Source organism: Phyllobates terribilis, unplaced genomic scaffold (genome assembly GCF_046119375.1).
Source record: "Phyllobates terribilis strain yellow unplaced genomic scaffold, ASM4611937v1 Scaffold_13__5_contigs__length_258822181, whole genome shotgun sequence".
Taxonomy (NCBI): domain Eukaryota; kingdom Metazoa; phylum Chordata; class Amphibia; order Anura; family Dendrobatidae; genus Phyllobates; species Phyllobates terribilis.
Genome location: NW_027362773.1, coordinates 104,746,576 through 104,771,023, shown reverse-complemented (window position 1 = coordinate 104,771,023; position 24,448 = coordinate 104,746,576). Strand labels below are relative to the sequence as shown.

Here is a 24,448-nt window from a genome sequence, read left to right as displayed (position 1 = left end):
GTCGTTTGGATTTAAACTTTCTTAAAAGGACTGCTGCTACTGGATATCTGTGCTTTCATCGTTTTATCTGCCGTCTAGAGGAGCATGGACTGTGGCTATAGACTCTACTGGCTGGAGATACGAAATCTGTGGGCCAACCAAAAGTTGGGAGACAGTGAGTATGGCCTGATACAAAGCCAGTGGAACTACTGAACCCAGATTTGGAACTTCAGGACTGGGAGAACTGTATTTTGGCCATTTACCTGGAATTGCTTTATTACCATGGCTGTGCTCAATAAAATATTGTTGCATCGTTAACCTGCCTAGGTGATTACCTACAACCCACAACCTCAGATCTTTACACAAAGTATATTATAAAATTGTATAACTTGATTTTATATAGTGTGAGAAACCTCTTCTTACCTCAACACCCCAGGTATCTCCAGTATTAGATCAGATAGACAGAGTGGACAGCAGTGTGAGCAGCCTCTTCTTACTTCGACACCCAAGGTATCTCCAGTATTAGATCAAATAGACTGGTTTGACCGCAGTGTGAGCAGTCTCTTCCTACCTCAGCACCCCTGGTATCTCCAGTATTAGATGAGATAGATAGGGTGGAGAGCAGTATAAGCAGCTTCTTCTTACCTCAGAACCCCTGGTATCTCCAGTATTCAATCAGATAGACAGGATGTACAGCAGTGTGAGCAGCCTCTTCTTATCTCAGCACCCCTGGTATCTCCGGTATTAGATGAGTTAGATAGGGTGGAGAGCAGTATAAGCAGCTTCTTCTTACCTCATCACCCCTGGTATCTCCAGTATTCAATCAGATAAACAGGATGGACAGCAGTGTGAGCAGCCTCTTCTTACCTCAGCACCCCTGATATCTCCAGTATTAGATCAGATAGACATGGTGGACAACAGTTTGAGCAACCTCTTCTCATCTCAGCACCTCTGGTATCTCCAGTATTAGATCAGAAATACAGGGTGGGCAGCAGTGTGAACGACCTCTTCTTATCTCAGCACCTCTCATATCTCTGGTATTAGATCCGATAGACAGGGTGGACATCAGTGTGAGCCTCCTCTTCTTACCTCAGCACTCCACATATCTCCATTATTAGATCAGATAGACAGGGTGGAAAGCAGTGTGAGCAGCCTCTTCTTACCTCAGCACCACTGGTATCTCCAGAATTAGATCAGATAAACAGGATGGACAGCAGTGTGAGCAGCATCTTCTTACTTCTGCACTCCTGGTATCTTAAGTATTGGATCAGATAGACAGGATGGACAGCAGTGTGAGCAGCCTCTTCTTACCTCAGCACCCCTGGTAATTCCAGTATTAGATCTGCTAAACAGGGTGGATATCAGTGTGAATAGCCTCTTTTTAGCCAAATGGTGACAATTTATTAATGAATCCCAATTGTAAAAATGATTTTTAGCACCAAATACATGCTTATCAGATAAAATGAAAAATCCTGAAGGGTGGACAACTCAAATGGAAAAAAAAATTCTATTTCAAATGCAAAATTAGTATAATATTCAGTTACAATTTCAGGATTAAATTGCCTATTTCTTTGTTACTTTGATTCAGATTACAGCAAACTGAATTCCTCTCCACGGCATCTCCATTGCATTTCCACACTTCTGCATTATCATTATGGGAAAGGATCAGCTATTTTTTATTTCTAGGAAACAACTCCTTTACAAACGTAGAAATCAGGAAATTTGTATGATAAAAAACAGGAAATACATTTCAGGAAGCGAGCTTATTATAATGCAGGATAGTCATTGTTAAAGGGACGTATTGTTAAATCAAATCAGTTGTAAAAAGTGCAGCGGTAATCAATCCTGACATTCTGCTGTAGCGCAAGCAGTTATTCCGTCGGTTATATCAGACATGTGTCAGAATGCAAAACATGGCTTCCTCTTCGTTAATAGACTTTCTTGCAGGGACAGCATTTATAAGGTCATAGTGTAGTCATATCTGCAAGAATTGATGGCACCAAGGACACGAAAGGATTCAGGATGCAGGCGACAGCAAACTATGTTTATTATTCCAAGCGGGACACAACCGCAATGTCCGGGATTTCCGTGCGTCGAATACAAGATTAATCTGCAGCCTTGATTATATGACCAATCACAATACAAACGCCATATAGTGACCCAGCCAGTCATAGATTACATGCACTCGCAAGGAGGGGATTGGTCAGTATCAAAACACAACTTAAAGGGGTTGTCCAATGCTTTTATAATGATGGCCTATCCTTAGGATAGGTCATCAATATCAGATAGGTAGGGATGCGATACCCAGCACCAGTGTCAATAAGTTGTTCCCGATGCCGGCCGGATGTACTTTATTGCGGAGCGGAAAAGCACATCGCCACCAACTGCATAGTGGCCACAGTGGGGTACTGCAGATCCCCCCACCCTATTAATTTCAGTAAAGACGGGCTTGCAGTACCTGACCGCAACCACTATGCAGTTGATGGAGCTGTGCAACTAAGCGGTGTATAGCCTCCCCACTGATCTGGTATTGATGACCCATCCTAAGTATAAGCCGTCAATCATAAAGTACTAGAGAACCCCTTTATATACAGTTCTGTGAATCAAACTTCTGTACTGATTAGATTCCTAAAATATTTTTTAATGCTTTTTTTTGTTTTAGAATCATAGAATGGTAGAGTTGGAAGGGACCTCCTGGGTCATCTGGTCCAACCCCCTGCTCAAAGCAGGATTCACTAGATCATCTCAGACAGATGTCTGTCCAGCCTCTGTTTGAAGACGTCCATTGAAGGGGAACTCACCACCTCTCGTGGCCGCCTGTTCCACTCATTAATCACCCTAACTGTCAAAAAGTTTTTTCTAATATCTAATCTGTGTCTCCTCCCATTTAGTTTCATCCCATTGCTTCTAGTCTTTCCTTGTGCAAATGAGAATAAAGATGATCCTTCTACAATGTGACAGCCCTTGACATATTTGTAGACAGCTATTAAGTCTCCTCTCAGTCTTCTTTTTTGCAAGCTAAACATTCCCAAATCCTGCAACCGTTCCTCATAGGACATGGTTTGCAGACCAGTCACCATTCTGGTCGCTCTTCTCTGAACTTGCTCCAGTTTGTCTATGTCTTTTTTAAAATGTGGTGCCCAAAACTGTACACATTATTCCAGATGAGGTCTGACCAAAGAGGAGTAAAGACCGATAATGACTTCACGTGATCTAGACTGTATGCTTCTGTTAATACATCCCAGAATTGTATTTGCCTTTTTTGCTGCTGCATCACACTGTTGACTCATGTTCAGTCTATGATCTATTAGTATACCTAAGTCTTTTTCACATGTACTGTTGCTTAGCTCTATTCCTCCCATTCTGTATATGCTTTTTTCATTTTTTATTGCCCAGATGTAGTACTTTGCATTTTTCCCTGTTAAAAACCATTCTGTTGGTTGCTGCCCACTGCTCCAGTTTATTTAGGTCTTTTTGAATCCTCTCTCTCTCTTCTCTAGTATTAGCTATCCCTCCTAGCTTTGTGTCATCAGCAAATTTAATCAGTTTACCCTCAATTCCTTCATCTAAATCATTGATAAAGATGTTGAACAATACAGGTCCCAGGACGGAGCCCTGTGGTACCCCACTTGAGACATTCATCCAGCTGGATGTGAAGCCATTTACAACCACCCTTTGAGTCCGATCACTAAGCCAGTTATGAATCCACCTAACAGTTGCCTGGTCCATTGCATACTTGGTCATTTTTTCAATAAGGATGGTGTGAGATACTTTGTCAAATGCTTTGCTGAAGTCAAGATATACTATATCTACAGCATTTCCCTGATCCACCCAGTCAGTGATTCTGTCATAGAAGGAAATTAAGTTAATCTGACATGACTTGTTAGTTACAAACCCATGCTGACTCTGGTTAATCACTTCATTCTTATCCATGTACTTACATACATGTTGTTTTAATCAACAATCACCTACATTGATATAAATTAAAATATATGTTTGCTGACTACAGCCACTACTAGAGGGAGCTAAAGAGCTTACTTTATACTGTGCTATTATTGAGTTTAACCAATTCAATACCGGGCCATTTACCCCCATATCTGACCACTTTTTTTTTTCTTTCGTACGTTGCTGTTTAAACAACTGTCAATTTTTTTCTCATTCAGACATTCAAATAATTTTGTCATCTTTTTTTCATCATACATGCAACCTAATTTTTATGTTATTTTCATACTCTCTTATTATTTTTTTGCCAATATCAGTCAACATCGGTGGGAAATACATTCTAAAATTAGTTTTGCTTTAAATTGAAAAAAAAAAAAATATCGGACACTTTTTTTACGGTGCGGGGCTATTAATGATTTGTATTGGCAGTGACATTTTGGAGGTCATTTTAACATTTAAATAATTTTTTTTTATAATCTGATTTCACCTGTAACTGTAACTGGTATATTAGACCCAGTTACAGGGGAAATTTAGATTCCTGGCTGCAATGCCCTCTCCCTACACCCAGCAATCACATTACCACTGGGTCCGGAGGAGGAAGCACTGCCAGTGCTTCCTTATGCTGTGTACACAGCACTTGTTCAGCCCTGTCTATACAGCGACAGAGAAGGAAGGCACAGTATCAAACTATCGTTGCCTTCTCATTGGTCAGTTCAGCAATGTCTGACAGCCAGCTCTCGCTCCCACAACTGCACGATCGTGTTCAACTGCTCTACTTTGTAGTCACTGCAGAGTTAAAAAGCAGATTGTCTGGATGTTTATCGTCTATGTGCAGTCCGGAAGTAGTAAAGTAGTTAAGGGGGGTGGGGGGTTTAATTGTTTTTATTACTTAAATGCATTTGTTTTTGGCCACAAATCATTTTTGTAATTAGGTTTTGTAAAAAATGTTGCACCGTTTGCCTTCTACAGCCTCTGTGTTGCACTGTCTATTTCTAGCTGCAGAGTGGGTTAACTGATAATCTATCAGTGAGCTCATTCTGACAGTTCAGTGGGATAGTTTCTGACTCTTTTATCTGTCTTTTTCTGAGCTCCTCTTAGCTGATATATGACCACATCAAAGTTGAATGTGCAGGGAAGCAAAGACCCTGGAAAAGCAAAATGATGCAACATTTTTAATCACAGCAAATTACAAAAATGATTTTTACGCCTAAATACATGTGTTTAAATAATAAACAAAATTATCCCTCGAGGTGGACAACCCAAATTACTATCTTAATAGTGGACTGTTTTTCCTATAACTGGGGCCGGTCCCAGGTATAATGAAAAACTGAACAATAATAAACAATTATGGTCTTTTGTGACTTCTCGGTGCCATATTATGCAACAAATATGTATAAAATCAAAAGAAACACTGTAACAAAAATATATAAGAAACTTACAATGTCTCCCCAATAAGTATAAAAGAAAGCAATTATTTAGTGAACATGAAAATAAAAGTTACATAAACATAAAAGTACTACACTTACTAGGTATCCACACGACCATAATAACCTGATGAGTTAAAATCAACAACAAAAATTTTTGTGTGAGACATAAAAACTATAAAACACAAAAGACAACAATGTAAAAAATCAAAACTCTGTTTTCTATATTGTTGTCAAAATAGAAAATTCTACAAACTTCATAGTTATTTATATGAACGCCCAAACAGTGCTAAAAATAATACAATTTCTTCTGCATAAAACAAGGCCTTATATACCGTGACGAGAAAAAAAGAAAAAAAATAGTTCCGACAGTTGAAATGTAGAAGATGCAATAATGCCAGTGGCCACTAGATGGGAGCCGTGAGAATATTCTTCTACCTAATGGCTTCCGATGCTCTTTTGACCAGCCGACCTGGCGCAAAGTCACATGTGTGATCACATGACCACAGATCACAGTGTGGCCGATAAACTGGACCCTGTGAATCCATTCACACCAACTCTAGTATTGTTGGACATTGCTTATCAAAACAAACAGTTTTGCAATTTACCGCTTATTAAAATTTGTAGCCGTTCTTGAGATATTAACATTTTTCTTTCCTTTTGCTTACAACTCGTTGCCTTGGAAACCGACCACTGTAAACAAAGAAAAGTGTTGATATCTTAAGAACGGCTGCAAATTTTAATAAGCAGTAAATTACAAAAGTGCTTCTTTTTATAAGCCCAATCTGACAATGTCCATCTACGATAATGGGGATAATCCTGTAAGACCTTTTGAGTCCTGGTCTTTCAGGGATTTAAATCAGTTTTTCATAAGATCTGGGATCATAAATAAAATCTATAATCTCCTTCCAATTCTTAATATTATTTTACCTTTTTTTTCCAATGTTCAAAATATATATATATTTTTTTGCATTTGATCTTATTTGGGGGATCTTTACAATATCAAATTATAGGGTCAGAATGTGAAAAGAAAAAAAGTTTAAAAAAAAAGTAATGGACAGAATCACATGACAAAAAAAACAACAACCCTATCTCATAAATTATTTTATGCACTGTTTTTATCCCCATTTTCTCTGTAGGTCGTTTCCGGTGGCTGTGAGACACGTGAGATCCCTCTACTGAGGAACGGTCTCGGGCAGCTCGGATTTAATGCCGATTCTGGTGGCTTTGTGATAGATGTGGAAAGATTCAGCATGGCAGAGACTGTAGGATTGTGTCCTGGAGCCAGACTTGTCGCCATTTGTGGTCAACCTTTCTGTTCATTGACCCCTGACGACGTCCGCAGCCTTTTCATTCGTGCAAAAAAAGTGACAGTAACCACTCTGCCTCCTGACGAAGCCGGGAAGCCCCGCAGGTAAGAAGAGTACAAGAATAGACGGAGGAGCCAAGTCGTGTTTACAAGTGTCGTGTGAGTCTTAACCTTTGCTTTACATGGTCCTTAGGAGCTTCTCCGAGCTATATGTAAAGTCATTACAAGAACAGAGAATTATGAGACGCTCAGAAGGGGACGTAGAGAAGGAGGACGTGATTGCAAGAAAAGCAGAAACTGCTCCAGAGACTAAGACCATCCTGCGGACCTTATCTGTTCAGGAGGAGAGGACGGAGTTCAGGTAGCACAATATGATGAATAAAAGAAATAAAATTCACTCATTGATAATGCTACAACGTACTAATAAGAACTTTGTAAAGGCAAGTTCAAGTTTTTAAGCTGGTCGAACACATGAGTTAACAGATTGCCAAACGTTCCTTCGACAGACAGCTATCTCTCCAGACTCCCCCATATCCGAGAGCTCAGCCCGGCCAAGCGTTCATGTGTCTCCATGGGTAGAAAGGAGAAAACTGCTGCCACGCACCTCTGGCAGTGGCTTATCTCCCCTGAAAAGAAAAGAATCAGGCGTCAAAAATTCAGACTGCCAGATCCTTTTCTTTGAGAGAGGCCTCCACAAACATCCGAAGGTCAACCAGTCCCACCAAAACTTAAAGACTCGGCGGACTTAAAAAAAAGAAAAAAAAAAGTATTTTTCCATCATGGAAAGTTATAAAAGTTAGCAAATCACTTTACTAGGGGATCTGTCTTAATTCCTGTAAAAAAAAATTGCATGTAAGTGACCTCCAAACCCCGACTTTTCCCCAGTCTAATTGCGTGCCTTCTGCTGTATTGAACGTAAAATTGAAGTACCAATTTTGATCAAATCTGAAGCTCAAACCCAACAATAAATAGGTCATTGAAAAAAAAATTGTCAGGATTGAAGAGATATACCGGCACATAACAAAAACAGTTGTCCCTTTGAAATCAAGTGGTTCTCAGAAAGTATATAGATAGTCCAGCAATATAGGCAATGCAGAGAAAATAAACCGGCACTCAACCGAATATAAATATCGATAGACTTTCTTCCAAATTTTCAAGAGTGCAGCGTGGTAGCCAGTAGAATACTAAAAGGTACAGACAACAGCCGTTTCGCGCTTTGGGACCAGGAAGAAGCGCTTGTTGGGAGCGAAACAACTGTTGTCTGTACCTTTTAGTATTCTACTGGCTACCACGCTGCACTCTTGAAAATTTGGTGAAAGTCTATTGATATTTTTATGTGGGTGAGTGCTGCAGTTTATCTTCTTCACATTGCCTATAGTGAAAAAAATATGTTGGAAATGTTTGGGTTTTTTTTTGCATACGAGAAAAACAAATAAAACACTGACGGTAAAAATTGACACACTGTCTAAAAATGGATGAAAATTGGGTCCAGCACAGCACGGATGTTTTTTTCTTCTGTGCAAAAACAGAAATGACATAAATAAGACTTTAAAGTGTAAAGAAACTCTACTGATTTGACAATTTTTAAATTGGTACAGTAAGGAAATGACTGAAATATCATGTTATTATAAAGTAATCAGATCTGCCATAGGATCCTAACAGCCCATGGCAGCCCTCTCTGGTTCAGTGTCTCTGTACTAACATCATGCTGAGGTATATTGATCAAAATATAGATTGTTTTTATAAAGTGAGTGAATTTAATTATTAATTTTTTTTTAAGGTTCAACAAAGCGGATTTGGCTCCACCTGATATTATTCCTCAACCAGATCCATCAAGAGATGAAGTGGTGAGATCCATTTCTTGCTAGAATTGACTGGTCTAATTTAAAAAAAATATTTTCTTTAAGGGATTATTTTTTAAAATTGATGAGATGCTTGTAGGAAAGGCTACTAGTATTAGATTTGTGGTGGTCCGACTCTTAAAGGGTTATTCGCATCATCATAAAAAGTAAAAATGGCAAAGGGCTTGTAAAAACAAGCAACTTTGCAATTTATTTGTTATAAAAAAATCCTCTCTGTTCTCAAGAATAGAGGAATTTTTTACTCTATTGTTTACTACTATTTGCATTGGTTACTGGCCATCATCTCTTTCCGATAGAGCTTGTAAGCGCTTCTCTGAACATGGACAGGATCTCTGGAACGCACTGTTAGCTCCTGATCCTGACAAGCTTCAGTTCCACTCTGTTCCTCATATAGCAGCATCGGAGAACACAGAGTTTGGGTCCGAGCTGTCAAATTGAAGCTGTCAATTAAGCAGGAGCAAACTTCCTACCAAACAGTAGAAAGCCAAGAGTCAGGGGAGCAGTGCGCTCCTGCAGAAGAAGATGATGCAATCCCTCTAAGTGACTGGAAGAAAGCTGCAATATCAAACCCAGCTATTACTAAGGTTAAAGGGAATCTGTCACCAGGCTTTTGCTACCTCATCTGAGAGCAGTATAATGTGGGAAAAGAGACCCCGATTCCAACGATGTATCACTTAGTTTACTGGGTGCAGCAGTTGTGACACAGAGTTCTTAGATGTATCATCTTGCAGAGCTCAGAATACTGCCCCCGCCCACACAAGGCTCTCTATGTACACGGTCTATTGACAGATACTTATCAGAGGAGGGGGCGTGGTTGGACCACTTGGCACAAGGCTGCTAGTCTGGGCTGTGATAATATCCCGGTGATAAAACCTTTATTGTAAGTAAACAACAGCACACAGTCTGATAAGTGACACATTACTGAAATCTGTGTTTCAGCCCCTATCTACTGCTCTCTTTAGATTATGTAGCTGACAGATTTACTTTAAGTTACCACGATGAGTTTTTTCACTACACAAAAAAACAGCTGAAAGGTAGGGCCGCAAACGAGCTGGATCCTCACCGATCTAACATTTGTTGTAAAGATGGCCGTCACTGGATAATCCTTTTACGCCGCAGACTTGGTTTGTAAAATAATGACTACAGGGCTGGAAATAATCCATTGTGTGATGTTCATTTTTACACTGAGGACAATGCAGAATTGGTTGCATAAACCCCCAATGTCATTGTACTAAGCAGAGCAGCGATTTGTATTTCTTAGATGATGGATGACACTTTTGAGGAGCCTCAGGCAGAAATGACTGATTCCGATGTCGTTGCCCAGGAAGAGACCTTGTCTCCTGCACCCTCTGCTCAGGAACGTGCCAAAAACAGTAAGTGCAATTCACATTACACAGTCTTTATCATTTTTTGTGTATATTTATATCAGCCAAGAATCTTACTATTACATGCTAGATTTTATCATTTAGTCATTTGGATTCCATTAGTTTTTCTTTTTATCTGAAATACATACAAACTTATAATATACAGGAATAAAAATTTTTGCTCACATTAGTATAAACCCTGGATTTTAATTAGGGTCATAATTTATTGTGCATTATTGCATTTTTCGTTTGCACCCTCCTATGGTAATGTACGTCTTTTTAAAAGTCTATTTTCTATATATCTGTTTCTTTTTTTACGTTCCCTGTTGTGGACAGAGTTCGAGGTTTTCAGATGTTTTTCGGCTCGTTCATCAACTGAATTTTTGTGTAAATGTTCTCCAGTTTCCCCCTCCCCTACCCCAGGTTGATTTTATGTAAAGCAGATATTTTGAGGCAAATTTTACAACATTTTTGACTTTTTGCCCTAACAAGTTGCGAAATTGGATAAAGACAAAAATAATGAACGTTTTTGATTTTGCTCCGCGTGAGACACTTTGGAGAATTTCGAGCAAAAAACGTCATTAAATACTACAAGAAAGAAAAAAAAGTGACTGAATAAGTGACTTATAATGGGAGAGTCGGGTTTCTGACCATCTACGCTTTTCTGACCGTCTAAGAAACTGAGCATAAGGGAAACGTACCAAGTGTGAACAGAGCTTTCACAGTAGGGTTATATACAGTTATATGAAAAAGTTTGGGCACGCCTATTAATCTTAAGCTTAATGTTTTATAAAAATTGGTGTTTTTGCAACAGCTATTTGAGTTTGATATATGTAATAATTGTTGGACACAGTAATGTTTCTGCCTTGAAATGAGGTTTATTGTACTAACAGAAAATGTGCAATCTGCATTCAAACGAAATTTGACAGGTGCATAAGTATAGGCACCTCACCAGAAAAGTGACATTAATATTTAGTAGATCCTCCTTTTGCAAAAATAACAGCCTCTAGTCGCTTCCTGTAGCTTTTAATGATTTCCTGGATCCTGGATGAAGGTATTTTTGACCATTCCTCTTTACAAAACAATTCCAGTTCAGTTAAGTTTGATGGTCGCCGAGCATGGACAGCCCTCTTCAAATGATCCCACAGATGTTCAATGATATTCAGGTCTGGGGACTGGGATGGCCATTCCAGAACATTGTACTTGTTCCTCTGCATGAATGCCTGAGTAGATTTGGAGCGGTGTTTTGGATCATTGTCTTGCTGAAAGATCCATCCCCTGCGTAACTTCAACTTTGTCACTGATTTTTGAATATTATTTAACAAGATTCCCGGGTATAAAAAGGGGAACCATCTTGGGAGAGTGAGTCCAATCAGAGAGTCCAGTCAGAGAAGAGAAGGAGTGGGAGCAGGAGCTCTGTAGGAACTCTGCTCAGAGGAGAGAGATGAGAGGGCCTAGATTGAGAGGCCCAGGAGGACAGGTGGAAGAGGACGGGAGCAGAGGGAAGGCTCCAGAAGTGAGGGGATCCCAGGGGCATGGCGAGTGCGGAAGCTACCCGTGCACCCAAATCTACAGGAACGTGGAGGGATCAGGCCGCAAAGGGTACCGGCCCCTAACTAGTGGAGAACTACAAGGCTCAGCTAGAAACCGGAGGCTACTGTACTTTCAGGGTGCAGCTGCTCACAACCGCAACTAAATCGCTAAAAAGGTAGCCGCTTAGGATTCAGGGGACTGCACGTTGCCCGCCAAAATCCGAGGTTACCGGCTTGGGACACTGGTTGCGAGGCGCAGGGCAGGAGGGTGAGAGCCAGTGCAGGAAGACGACCGAGGAAGGCACACAGAATGGGGTCCCGTTATGTACTCCTGAAACATCTGGGAGATTGCTGAACCCCTTCCTTGGTGAACGCAGGATGACGTGGGAGGTTACACACTGGTGCTGGTAACCTGGAGTCTTGAACAACTGTGAGTAAAACCTTGAAGACTGCACCCCACTGTGTCCTAGAATTATTGCTGCGCCATCACCAGCCCTGCACTACACAGCACTAGCAACATCTACCTCATAACATCATTATTTCCTGCCCTGGGGCTTAGCTCTGCCTGTGGAGAGCTGTACCAACTCTGCTGCATCACCATCAGCTCCAGAGGATCTGCACCGCAAGAGCGGCCCCATATAGACGCATACCACAGGTGTCGTCACGAACATTAACCTCTAATAGCTTTATTCCCTTTAACTTCATTCCCCTTTTATTGACCGCCCTGGGTCACAGATCGGGTCACTGCCACTGTGACATCCCCAGCATCGACCGGCCTGGCTACCGAGTACCCCACGGCCCAGGGGCGCGCATCACTTACAACCACGCCTAATCCCTATACCTAGTAATGAACTCTTCATCTCTCTCTCCATCCTCCCCATTCATCTCTCCTCCTCCTCAGAACTATTCCTAAACACTCAATCCTGTGTCTCCAAGCACAGACAGCCACCTCATGCTCTCTCCTGCTCCCACCTACTAACACTTTCTCTGCTCCTCCTTACTGCCGGCGATATCTCCCCAAATCCTGGCCCTCCTCACCACATCTCAACAGTCACTTCCACCTTCTATGCATGATCTATCACAAACTCTCACAACCCTTCTAACCTCATACACATCCGCCCAGCCCTCACTTCCCCAGTCCCACTAACAGAAGCTCTGTGGAATGCTCGCTCCGTCTGCAAAAAACTTTCCTACATCCATGATCTTTTCATAACTAACAAACTTTCCTTTTTCGGCATCACCAAAACCTGACTCACCCCCTCTGACATAGCCTCTCTAGCTGCACTTTCATATGGTGGATTCCACCTTTCCCACATCCCCCGCCCCATTGGCAAGCATGGTGGAGAAGTTGGCTTTCTCCTGCCAGATAACTGCTCCATCACCCAAATCCCACTGCCACCCTCAGTTACTCTCCCCTCTTTTGAAGTTCACTGTGTGCGCATCTACTGCCCCTCCAACTGGCTGCCATTTACCGCCCCCCAGGATCAGCCACCGCCTTCCTAGACCATTTCACCACCTGGCTACTTCATTTCCTTTCCGCTGACATCCCCACTATCATCATGGGGGACTTCAATATCTCCATTGACACTTCTCTCTCAGCTGCCTCTAAGCTTCTATCCCTCACCTCCTCCTTGGGCCTTACTCAATGGTCTTCCACAGCCACTCACAAAGATGACCACACTCTGGACCTCATCTTCACCCGCCTCTGTTCCCTGTCTAACCTCTCTATCTCCCCCCTCCCTCTTTTTGACCATAACCTACTTACATTCTCCACCCTCTCCTCTCCAGGGCAACAATCCCCACTCCACAAACTAACATACCCTTGCAGAAACTTCCAACACAGAAACTTCAAACCCCTTGACCTAAACTCACTCTCTGAATCCCTCCTCCCTCTTACAGACATCAGTTCCTTACATCACACAGATGTTGTTGCCGCATTATATAACACCACAACAACTGCAGCTCTCAATTTGGTTACCCCCCTCACACATACCAAAGCTCGCACAATCAACAGGCAACCCTGTAACTGTGACGGGCCTCCAGGGTTGCTGAGCCTAGATGGAAAAGGTCCCACTCCAATGAGCACTTCGACGCATTCAAACAGTCCCTCACTACCTTCAAGTCCACACTCACTGCAGCAAAACAAACATACTTCTCATCTCTCATATCCTCCCTGTCTCACATCCCCAAGCAACTGTTACACCTTCAATTCTCTCCTCCGCCCCCCAGCGCCTCCTCCCTGTCCTCTCATCTCAGCCGAAGACTTTGCCTCATTCTTCAAGCAGAAGATTGAGACCATAAGAAAAAGTATTTGCGTGAAGTCCCCCCAGCCCCTCCTCACACCTACTCAATCCTCCTCCTCCAAATCCAGCTTCTCCACCATTACGGAAGATCAACTTTCCTCTCTACTCTCCAAATCACATCTCACCACCTGTGAACTTGACCCAATCCCATCCCACCTCATCCCCAACCTTACCACTATCTTCATCCCAACCCTAACCCACCTTTTCAGCCTGTCACTAACAACTGGTGTCTTCCCCTCATGCTTCAAACATGCCTAGATCACACCCATCCTCAAAAAGCCATCCCTTGACCCATCCTCTCTGACTAGCTATCGCCCCATATCACTTATCTCCTACGCCTCAAAACTACTGGAACAACATGTCCACTTTGAACTGTCCTCCCACTTCTCATCCTGCTCTCTCTTTGACCGCCTCCAATCTTGTTTCCGACCGCACCATTCTACTGAAACTGCCCTGACTCACCAACAACCTACTAACTGCCAAATCCAAGTGACACTACTCTGTCCTCCTCCTAGACCTGTCATCTGCCTATGACACAGTAGACCATTCCCTCTTACTACAGACTTTCTCATCTCTCGGCATCACAGACTTGGCCCTATCTTGGATCTCCTCATACCTAACAGACCGGACATTCAGTGTCTCCCACTCACACACCACCTCCTCATCAAGCCCCTTATCTGTCGGTGGCCCCCAAGGTTCAGTCCTAGGACCCCTCCTCTTCTCCATCTACACCTTTGGCTTGGGACAGCTCATTGAGTCTCACTGCTTTCAGTATCACCTCTATGCTGATGACACACAGATCTACCTCTCTGGACCCGTCATCTCCTTCCTAGTAAGCAAAATCCCGCAATGTCTGTCCGCTATTTCATCCTTCTTTTCTGCTAGATTTCTAAAACTTAACATGGACAAAACAGGATTCATCATCTTTCCACCATTTCATTCATCCCCCCACCTGACCTATCTATCAATGTCAATGGCTGTTCACTCTACCCAGTCCCATAAGCTCGCTGCCTTGGGGGGAACCCTGGACTCTGTTCTCTCCTTCAAACCACGTCCTGCCGATTCCAACTCAAAAATATCTCCCGGATCAGCACATTCCTCAACCACGAATCTGCAAAAACACTAGTGCATGTCCTCATCATCTCCCGTCTCGACTACTACAACCTCCTGCTCTGTGGCCTCCCTTCCAACACTCTTGTACCACTCCAATCTATCCTAAACTCTGCTGCCCAAATGATCCACCTGTCTCCCCTCTATTCCCTGGCCTCTCCCCTCTGTCAATCCTTTCACTGGCTCCCCATTGTCCAGAGACTCCAGTTCAAAAAACCCTAACCATGGCATACAAAGCCATCCACAACCTGTCTCCTCCATATATCTGTGACCTAGTCTCCCGGTACAAACCTACACGCAACCTCCGATCCTCACAAGATCTCCTTCTCTACTCCCCTCTTATCTCTTCTTCCCACAATCGTATACAAGATTTCTCCCGTGCATCCCCCCTTCTCTGGAACTTTCTACCCCAACATATCAGGCTCTTGCCTACCGTGGAAACCTTCAAAGGGAACCTGAAGACCCACCTGCAGTAACCTTCGCTCCACCATACCGCTGCATGACCAGCTCTGCCCTCACCTACTGTATCCTCACCCATCCCTTGTAGACTGTGAGCCCTCGCGGGCAGGGTCCTCGCTCCTTCTGTACCAGTTGCCGTCACGTTTTGTTCAAGATTATTATAATTGTTCATGTGTGTATACAACCTTTTTTACATGTAAATCGCCATGGAATAAATGGCGCTATAATAATAATATTAAGTTACTTAAAAGATATGATCAGATTAAAAAAAATCTGCACCCAAACAGCTGTTGGGGACAGTCACGGGACCTGCCCGGTTCCCTTTAAAGTCTTATCTAACTTTAAAAAATATATATTTTGAAACACTTCGGGATTGATTTGCCATTGGCTTTTTTTTTTAAGTCACTTTTATTTTACTTAGTCTTGCGGTATTAATTGTCATTTTTTGCACCAGTGCGGGTTGATGAATTTTGCACAAAATAGAAAATTTTTACCTTTTTTTTTAACTTTTTTTTAGAATAAAAAGTAGTAGGAAACTTTAAAATGTCACAAGAGTTTTTGCAAAAATTTCAGGCGTACATAAAATCCCTCCAGGCGGCGACTACAGTATTTTTGTGCAATTTAAAAAAAAACAGCAACTCGCAATTGATGAATCAGGCGCAAATATCTGGAAAAGAAAAATCACAACCATAATGACAAACATAAAAAAAATCCTAGGTGATCACCTGTAACATCGACTTAAAAAAAGGCGCAAAGTAAAAGAAGAATTTGATGCAAATCAAAAACAGAAGAAAAACACCAAGAACTAGACAATGATAAGATGCAAATGTAATAATGAGTCGGGCCCTTCATCTCAGAAACCGTGTCCGAATGAGATTCAACCATATCCAATGGAACAGTATAATATTATTAGGGAAGCTATGCATAGCCTGATGTGATGGCAACATTCTTATCTACAGAAAAAAGAGAGGCTTCAATGCTGCTTTTGTGTTCCCTGAATTTGGCCGTGAATACTTCTACTGTATTTCGATGGATAGATAACTTTTGGCTGAGCAAACTATTTTATTTTGGGACTGTATCAAGAAATACTTATGATGCAGTTTCCTACCCTGAAAGAAAGATCATAAATTTTGCCCTTTCGTGTACCTGGAATTAATTAAAAAAAGGAAAAATGTCAGCTTACCCAACCAGAGGACCGTTGCCCGGAAAATCCACTGAGCCATGAGTCCTAAGGTAAATTGTAGAACGGTAAGTACCCAGTAAAGGGATCTTCTGCTAAAATCACTTTTATTTGCCATCACCAGTTAAAAAGCACAAACGATTTTCAGACTGAGTCCTTAATCATTCATGGTACAAAGATTAAGGACTCAGTCTGAAACGCGTTTGTGCTTTATAACTGGTGATGGCTACTGTGTATTTTTCCATTTTTGTAAAATGATTGAAGACTCAGTCTGAGATATGTTTTTGCTTTAACTGGTGATGGGTACCGTGTATTTTTATATTTTTGTACAATGATTAAGGAGGTTGTCCATGTCCACTACTTTTATATTAATGACCTATTCTTAGGATAGGTCATCAATGTCTGATTGGCACCCCCGCCGATCAGCTGTTATCAGTGTCGGCGGCAGCGGCCATTGACCGAAAGTACTCACTTGTCGTGCTGCTCCGTCTACTTGTAGTGGCCGAGGCTTGGTACTGCACATCTGCCTCCTATTCAGATCAATATGAAGCAGATTTGCAGAATCCTGCAGCGGCCAATGCAAGTAGACGGAGTAGCTCGGCAAGTGAGTACTTCCGGCCTGCGGCCGCTGCCACTGACACCGATAACAGCTGATCAGTGGGGGTGCCGGGTGACGGACCCCGGCTGATCAGACATTGATGACCTATCCTGATGATAGGTCATCAATGTAAAAGTAGTGGACAACGTCTTTAAGAACCGAGTCTGAAAAGCGTTTGTGCTTTATAACTGGTGATGGCTACTGTGTATTTTTACTTTTTTGTACAATGATTAAAGACTCAGTCTGAAAGGCGTTTGTGCTTTATAATTGGTGATGGCTACGGTGTATGTTTACATTTTTGGACAATGAGTAATAACTTAGTCTGAAACGCGTTAGTGCTTTATAATTGGCAATGGCTACCGTGTATTTTTACATTTTTGTACAATGATTAAGGACAGTCTGAAACGTGTTTGTGCTTTTTAACTGATGTTGGCTCCCATGTATTTTTTACATTTTCTAATAAAAGTGATTATAGCAGAGGATCCTTTTACTGGATACATTTACTTTTCTGGAATTAATTTTATTATAGTAAAGATAGCATTTTATATTCCATATCGAAAAAGAGATCTGGTTGTAGAGACAGAAATAACTGACAGAAAGAGTGACCATAAAATAGAATAATTACAACTTTGCTAATTGAGGGAGGAAGACAGTAGTTACCAAAATTGCAGCAAGCTGCCCAGTAAGTGGTACATTGCTAGAATCAGGGACTTTTCCATTATATCATGCTGTTCTCAGATAGGGTAGCAAAACCTGCTGACAGATTCCCTTTAATTCCATTAATCCTGGCCACCTCTTTCCAGCTTATTAATTTCTACAGAAGTTATCTACTCACCTCCCTGTCAGCTCCTGTACTGTTATCAGTCCTGCAAAATTAAAAAGTCATAATCTCCTATCTATTACTGATTTCAGAGCAATTCTCCTAATCACTCCTCTCACTTTCCTGATCCATGTGCTTGTTCAATGGCCCTGTAATCTCTATATGCAAATGTAGCACCCTGAGGATTCGGCTGCTACAGGGGTATTACACCTCAAGCCAGAGGTGTGGTATTCCACTCCCGGGTAAGGATGGAGTGTGGAACTGAGCTCAGTAGGCTGCATGCACTACATACATCCCATTTCCGGGGGACAGAACTACGGTACTCCCACCAAGTATATGTGCAGGTACGACAGCGTCTGTCCCTGGCTGGAGTGGGAGGGGGGTGGAACATCCCAGTAGTGTAGGGGCAGATAGGGGGAGTAGTCTGGGTAAAGCTAGGAGCTCATTGGGTGCTAGTCACCTGGGCTCACACATAGAGGGAGTATATATGGTGGGCACCATCTTAGGACAGGGTCTTTTGAGCAGGGGAGCTCAGCCAGGAGGGCTGACTGGGAGCTGTGGCTCCAGTTGGGCCCAGCTCCAGAGCCAAGCCTGCAGAGGAGAGAGGAGAAAGAAAGGCCCAGAGTGGAAGACCAGAGGGAACCCTAAGAACCCAGAATCAGACCAAAAAGGGTGAAGGGTTGGCGGACACGGGTACCGGAACCCGAACTGGTGGAGGCCACTTATCCTCAGCCAGGAACCGGAGGTCGTGGTCAAGATTTGCCACGACCCTCACCAAATCCACCAGAAAGGCACACCAAGCATAGGGTCAGGGAACCCAGAGGAGGTTTGACCACTAAGAGACCCGAGGGAGCCGGCCAAAGGTGGATCCCTGGTGGGAATGGCCAGAGACAGAGAGGGAGAAGGGAGCTCAGGACCACGCTCCAGAACTGCCTGGGGGTTAGCCGAGTCCAGGACCTGGTGGACGCAGCACGGCTCGGGTGGTCACTCAAGGCCAGAGTGACTGAGAGAACACTTGTGAGTAAAACCCCTGAAACTGCATCTCCTGACTCTGACTCTTCTTACTGCACCGTCACAACCCCCATCATCTTCACCTGCTGCCCTGAGGCCATACCCCTCCCGTTGGGGGTTATACTATCATCGCTGCACCCATACCACCGGCCTCAGCGGACTGTTCTGCAGCGGCGGCTGCAAAGCCGCACTCAACGGGTGGCGTAGTCGACATCCAAGTTAACATCTACTGCCATAGACTGCCACTTAGTTTGACACCCTGGGCACGGACCGGGTCACCGCCGCTAGGACTACTACCCCCATCGAGATCCGGCTCCGGGTATCCCTTGCACACGGCCCAGGGGGCGCGTCACAAATATACTGATAACAGTGTAGGCATCAGAACAAACACTGTAAGGCCGTTAATGTCTCACAGTAGCATAAGTTCAACAGTAGGACGAAGCTACTGAACCAGAACTGTCACTCAAAGTAGAGTGTCCATCCCCCAGTAATAATGAAGTGAAAGGCTGTGCAGCAGTGTGCTGCTGAATGCACAATTTGAGACTAAACCTTTAGCTATTGGTTGGGAGTGTCACATGGTTAAATAAGGATGGGAAGAAGACAGTGGTAGGTTAGACAGATGGGTTAGGGCTGGCATGAACACATTGGTAAAGTTAAGGGTGGGTAGGGTTTGGATTAGGTGCACAAGTGGTCAGGTGTTGTTTAGAGACAGTGTAGAGCCTTGTATCAGAAATAATAGTGAAGCTAGTTATGGGAAACCGCAATGAGTTGTTATGTAGAGGGGTTACAAAGGCTGAGCCTGAGGGTTGTAGTTTTCTCTAATGTTGTCTATCTTGCGATTGAAATATATGGCAAAGTCTTGAGTTGAGATCAGATATATGGTGGTTGGGGGCACCAGGGAAAAAAATCAATAAAAACGGAAATTCGACAAAATGTAGATTGATTAATTAGTTCTTTTAAGGTTCCGTGTGCCCAGATTTCCATAATAAAAACTAATAGGTCCTAAATGCTTGTATTACCTTTTCTCCGATAAAATTTTCTTCTGTTTTCGACAAGTGGTATAGGGATAGAAGACACACTCATAAAACGGCGTTATCAGCGTTGATTCCTTTAGTTTCTCGCTTATTTTGTTCCCGCAGCAATCTCACCACCTCCGCAGTCACTTGAAGATGAATGGCAAAGTATCTCTGACCTTACCCTGGCCTGTAACAGCATACTGGAAGCCATGTCTAAAGAGGGTAAGCTGCCATTTTAAATGAAAACAAAGGGAAAACAAAGAAAAGAAAGATTTCAGATAGAGCCAGTGTTTTTGCAGAAATTAAATTATGGGGCCCCATGGAAAAAATGGAATTGGGCTCTACTGCACCATAAAATAATTATTATCTTCATTATTTGCTCGCTTCCTTGACTTCCAAGTGCTTTGTGTTACAGTATTCATTGCTTCTCCAGTCTTTCGCTTTTTTGCTTCACTTCTACCTTTCTGATTTTTATGTGCAAGTTGCATTAACACTTATATACAATCATGGCCGAAAGTGTTGGCACCCTTGAAATTATTCCAGAAAATGAAGTATTTCTCTCAGAAAATGATGCAATTCCACACGTTTTGTTACACACATGTTTATTTCCTTTGTGTGTATTGGAACAACACAAAAAATGGAGGAAAAAAGGCAAATTGGACATAATTTCACACAGAACCCCCAAAATGTGCCTGACAAAATTGTTGTCACCTTTCCAGAATTGTTGGTGAACAACTTTGTTTCAAGCATGTGATGCTCGTTCAAACTCACCTGTGGCAAGTAACAGGTGTGGGTGATATGAAAATCACTCCTGAAACCAGATAAAAAGGGGAGAAGTTGACTCAATCTTTGCATTGTGTGTCTGTGTGTGCCACACTAAGCATGGAGAACATAAAGAGGAGAAGAGAACTGTCTGAGGACTTGACAACCAAAATTGTTGAAAAATATCAACACTCTCAAGGTTAGAAATGCATACCCAGAGATCTTGATGTTCCTTTGTCCAAGGTGTGCAACATAATCAAGAAGTTTACAACCCATGGCACTATAGCTAATCACCCTGGACGTGGACGGCAGAGAAAAATTGATGAAAGGTTGCAACGCAGGATAGTCCGAATGCTGGATAAGTAGCCCCAATCATGTTCCAAAGAAATTCAAGCTGTCCTGCAGGCTCAGGGTAGCTGTCAACATTTGAATGAAATTAAACGCTATGGCAGGAGACCCAGGAGGACCCCACTGCCAGTGTCAGAAGGCTGGGTTTGCGTCTTAGGTCATGGGTTTTCCAGCAGGACATGGACCCCAAACATACTTCAAGAAGCACCCAGAAATGGATGAAAACAAAGTGCTGGAGAGTTCTGAAGTGGCAGAAATGAGTGCGGATCTACATCCCATTGAACACCTGTAGAGCGATCTTAAAATTGCTGTTGGTAGAAGGCGCCTTCAAGTATGAGAGACCTGGAGCAGTTTGCAAAAGAAGGGTGGCCCAAATTCCTCCTGAGAGGTGTAAGAAGCTTGTGAATGGTTATAGGAGGAGATTGATTGCAGTTATTTATTCCATGGGGTGTGCAACCAAATATTAAGTTGAGAGTGCCAACAATTTTGTCTAGCCCATTTTTGGTGTTTATATAAGATTATGTAAAATTTGCCTTTTGTTCTCTATTTTTTGTGTTGTTTCAATACACACAAAGGAAATAAACATGTGTATAACAAAATATGTATAATTGCAATAATTTTCTGAGAGAAATACTTCATTTTCTGAAACAATTTCAAGGGTGACAACATTTTCGGCCATGACTGTATCTGCCTACCCCTCACCTCCTTTAACAGTGGAGGTGGGCCCTCCGGCTGCTGGGTTCCATAACATCTGCTTTGCTTGCTACCCTTGTAATTTTGCTTTCAATATGTGAATTCCACCATATGAATTAAACAGTAGACTAGAGGTATTTTTATTTTAAAAAGAATAGCGTTTACACACTTTTACATATTTTTATACACAATTTTTCATATACACTGCTGTGAAAAAGTATTTACTCCCTCCGCATGGCCCCTATTGACACAATACGTTTTTAACATTAATCAAAACAATTCAGCCAAAAAAAGTGATGCACAAAACAAATTATAAGTTGTATCGCAATTAAAGAGGACATATCATCTCCTGGAATAAATTATGAAATGAAGAGATACCAAAGTACAAAACGTTTCTCAAATATATATAATTAGAAATTAAAGCTTTGGTCCTTTAGGAAAGAGACACTGAAGGTGGCTCTCCACTGTCTTACTATTTGACAGTTGTGTGAGACTTCGTGCTTCTGAGTTAGGTGAAAGAGAGACTGGGAGTGTGTAGTATGGAAGTACAGGAAAAATCTGTACTGTTATCTTTCTTCAAACTGGATGAAGTTATATAAGAAGAGATATAAGATGTATTCATGTGTGTTATGAAGCAGCAGAGGGAGGAGGCTAAAAGCTGCAACAACAAAAAATCTTGTTACAGTTTGGTGTGGGTGAGTGGGTTTATTTTGCTAGAGAGCCTGTAGTGAAAGACTCAGATGAACCTTTGATAAGCTGCTGTTTCCTTCTCTATTAGAGTAACCCTTTACAAGCAGTTATGTCCTCTGCTTGCTAATGACATGTATTTGAGAAAATTCTTAAAATTTGATCAACTGTCACCTTTAAAGTAACTGATAGGTCCTGTACAATTATTTGCTTCTTTTTCACATAGGTGATTACGGTGTTATTTTAGGCTGGGTTTCTGTGCTGTGGCAATGGCATAATTTTGCGGGTAAAACTGATGCATTACCCGCAAATTTGTGCAGCCATTGATCACCACATGTGGATGAGCTTTGGGTTTCATGTTGTTGCAGTGTGGAAACCAAGGTTCTATTATTAAATTGCATAGTAAAAGCCTGTTATATCTTTACCTTTATGATTATGTTAAATCTGCTGATTTGCAGAAAAATAAAACATTTTTATGATGTGAAAAATATGCAATATAGGGGTCAACTTAACGATGGGGTGTAAATACTTTTTTTTTATTCTTTACATTAAATAAAATCATCAAAACAAATAGACAATATTTAATGCACTAACAGATCAGATTTGTAGTTACTTAAAGGGGTTGTCTCAAGTTTGTAAGTTAACCTCTATCTATGGCATAGGAAATAATTATCGATCACTGGAGGTCCGACCGCTGGGATCACCATGAAAACGAGTGCTCTGAAGAGCCCCGCATGAATAGAGCCGTGTGCACTGCTTTTAAATTAACTCTTAGTGGAGCCGCTGGAGATAGCCGAGCGCTGCGCTAATCTGTTCTTCAGCACTCTCATAAGAATGAATGTAGTGGCAGTGCACATGATCGACCTCCACGCCATTTACATTGGGCTCTCGAGAGCCCCAATTTTAGGGAATGGTAGGAGTCCCAGCACTTGTGGACACAGACAGAAGAGGGCCCCTGTGCAAGACCAATATGGTGGCCCTTTGCAGTCCAATAGCTCATCATCATCAATTCCACCTGCTTTGGAGGTGGAAAAAGGCCCGCTTATCTTTTTGGCCCCTGTCCGCCCCTAGGTCTCAGAAGTCAGACCCCCAGCAATTGGGAAGTTATTTTCTAAACCAAGGATAAAGGATAACTTTCAAACTTGAGAATGGTCATGTGCCAACGATGTCTATTAAACTCAGGCGAACCAGTTGAGTTTTTCCAAGCAGAAGATACTTCAGGAAACTTTTTTTTTACTGAAGCGTCTTGTGTCTAATTTTTTTCCATCATTTCCCGGGGGTTTTAACAACGGTTTTGGCCACCGATCGGCGGATTTTTTAAATTCTTTTCCCACGTTTTTCGTGCTGACTTTTTTTACTGTCGTTTTTTTTTGTACTCCATTGAATAATGAAGAAGCCACTATCATTTTTTTTTTTCACGCAAAAACAAGAGAATAATGCTCTAAAAGATGACCAGGTGTCTTCCCAGTGACTTGTATTGTAAACTATAGAGCATCTTCCGAGAAGAAAATGACAGAAGAATGGACCGGTCACTTCTTTTAACCGCTTAGTGTTTTTTTTTCTCTGATTCTGGCAGATCCATGGTAGACGTCGTGAGCACATACCATAAATGAGACCTCAGAAGGTTCGAACAGATAGGTAGTGTTAAGCTAATAATCACACAGCTACTCTATAGGGCATTTCATGTGTACATATGTCCGCTCCATACCAGTGTGAATAATAAGATACTTCCAGCAATGCTGATACTTGTGTTAGTGTGTGACAAGGAGATTATCACTTTTTCTTACACTTTGTGTGTTCTTACAGAACAGGTACAAGCTTTTAAAAATGATTTGGGAGCTCAAAGCTCTCTCCCAGCAGCATCAGGGTAAGCAGCAAGCACCTTAATTGTCAGGTCCACGCATTTCACACCATTGGATGTCAAAGTGACATTTACTGTACTAATAAAATGTCATCTCTTTCCTAGAAATCTTAATGACAAAGTTACAGAGCTGGAAATGAAGCTGAAGAAACTTCAGGAAGACCTTAAAAGGGTAAGAAAAAATACAA

The 24,448-nt window shown here is 42.0% G+C and overlaps 1 protein-coding gene across 7 annotated transcripts in view; it reads left to right on the top strand.

Annotated features, from left to right (window-relative positions):
• SIPA1 (signal-induced proliferation-associated 1) overlaps positions 1-24,448 on the top strand; it is a 120,611-nt gene that overhangs the window by 84,560 nt on the left and 11,603 nt on the right. For 6 of the 7 annotated variants that reach the window (XM_073658364.1, XM_073658365.1, XM_073658362.1 and 3 more), the window contains 7 exons: positions 6,485-6,759; positions 6,848-7,015; positions 8,435-8,501; positions 9,778-9,889; positions 20,033-20,131; positions 24,206-24,266; positions 24,366-24,432. In XM_073658364.1, the coding sequence (XP_073514465.1) occupies positions 6,485-6,759; positions 6,848-7,015; positions 8,435-8,501; positions 9,778-9,889; positions 20,033-20,131; positions 24,206-24,266; positions 24,366-24,432 (849 nt within the window). Of the gene's footprint in view, positions 1-6,484; positions 6,760-6,847; positions 7,016-8,434; positions 8,502-9,777; positions 9,890-20,032; positions 20,132-24,205; positions 24,267-24,365; positions 24,433-24,448 lie in introns of those variants that run through there. The other variant, XM_073658367.1, reaches the window with a different exon arrangement.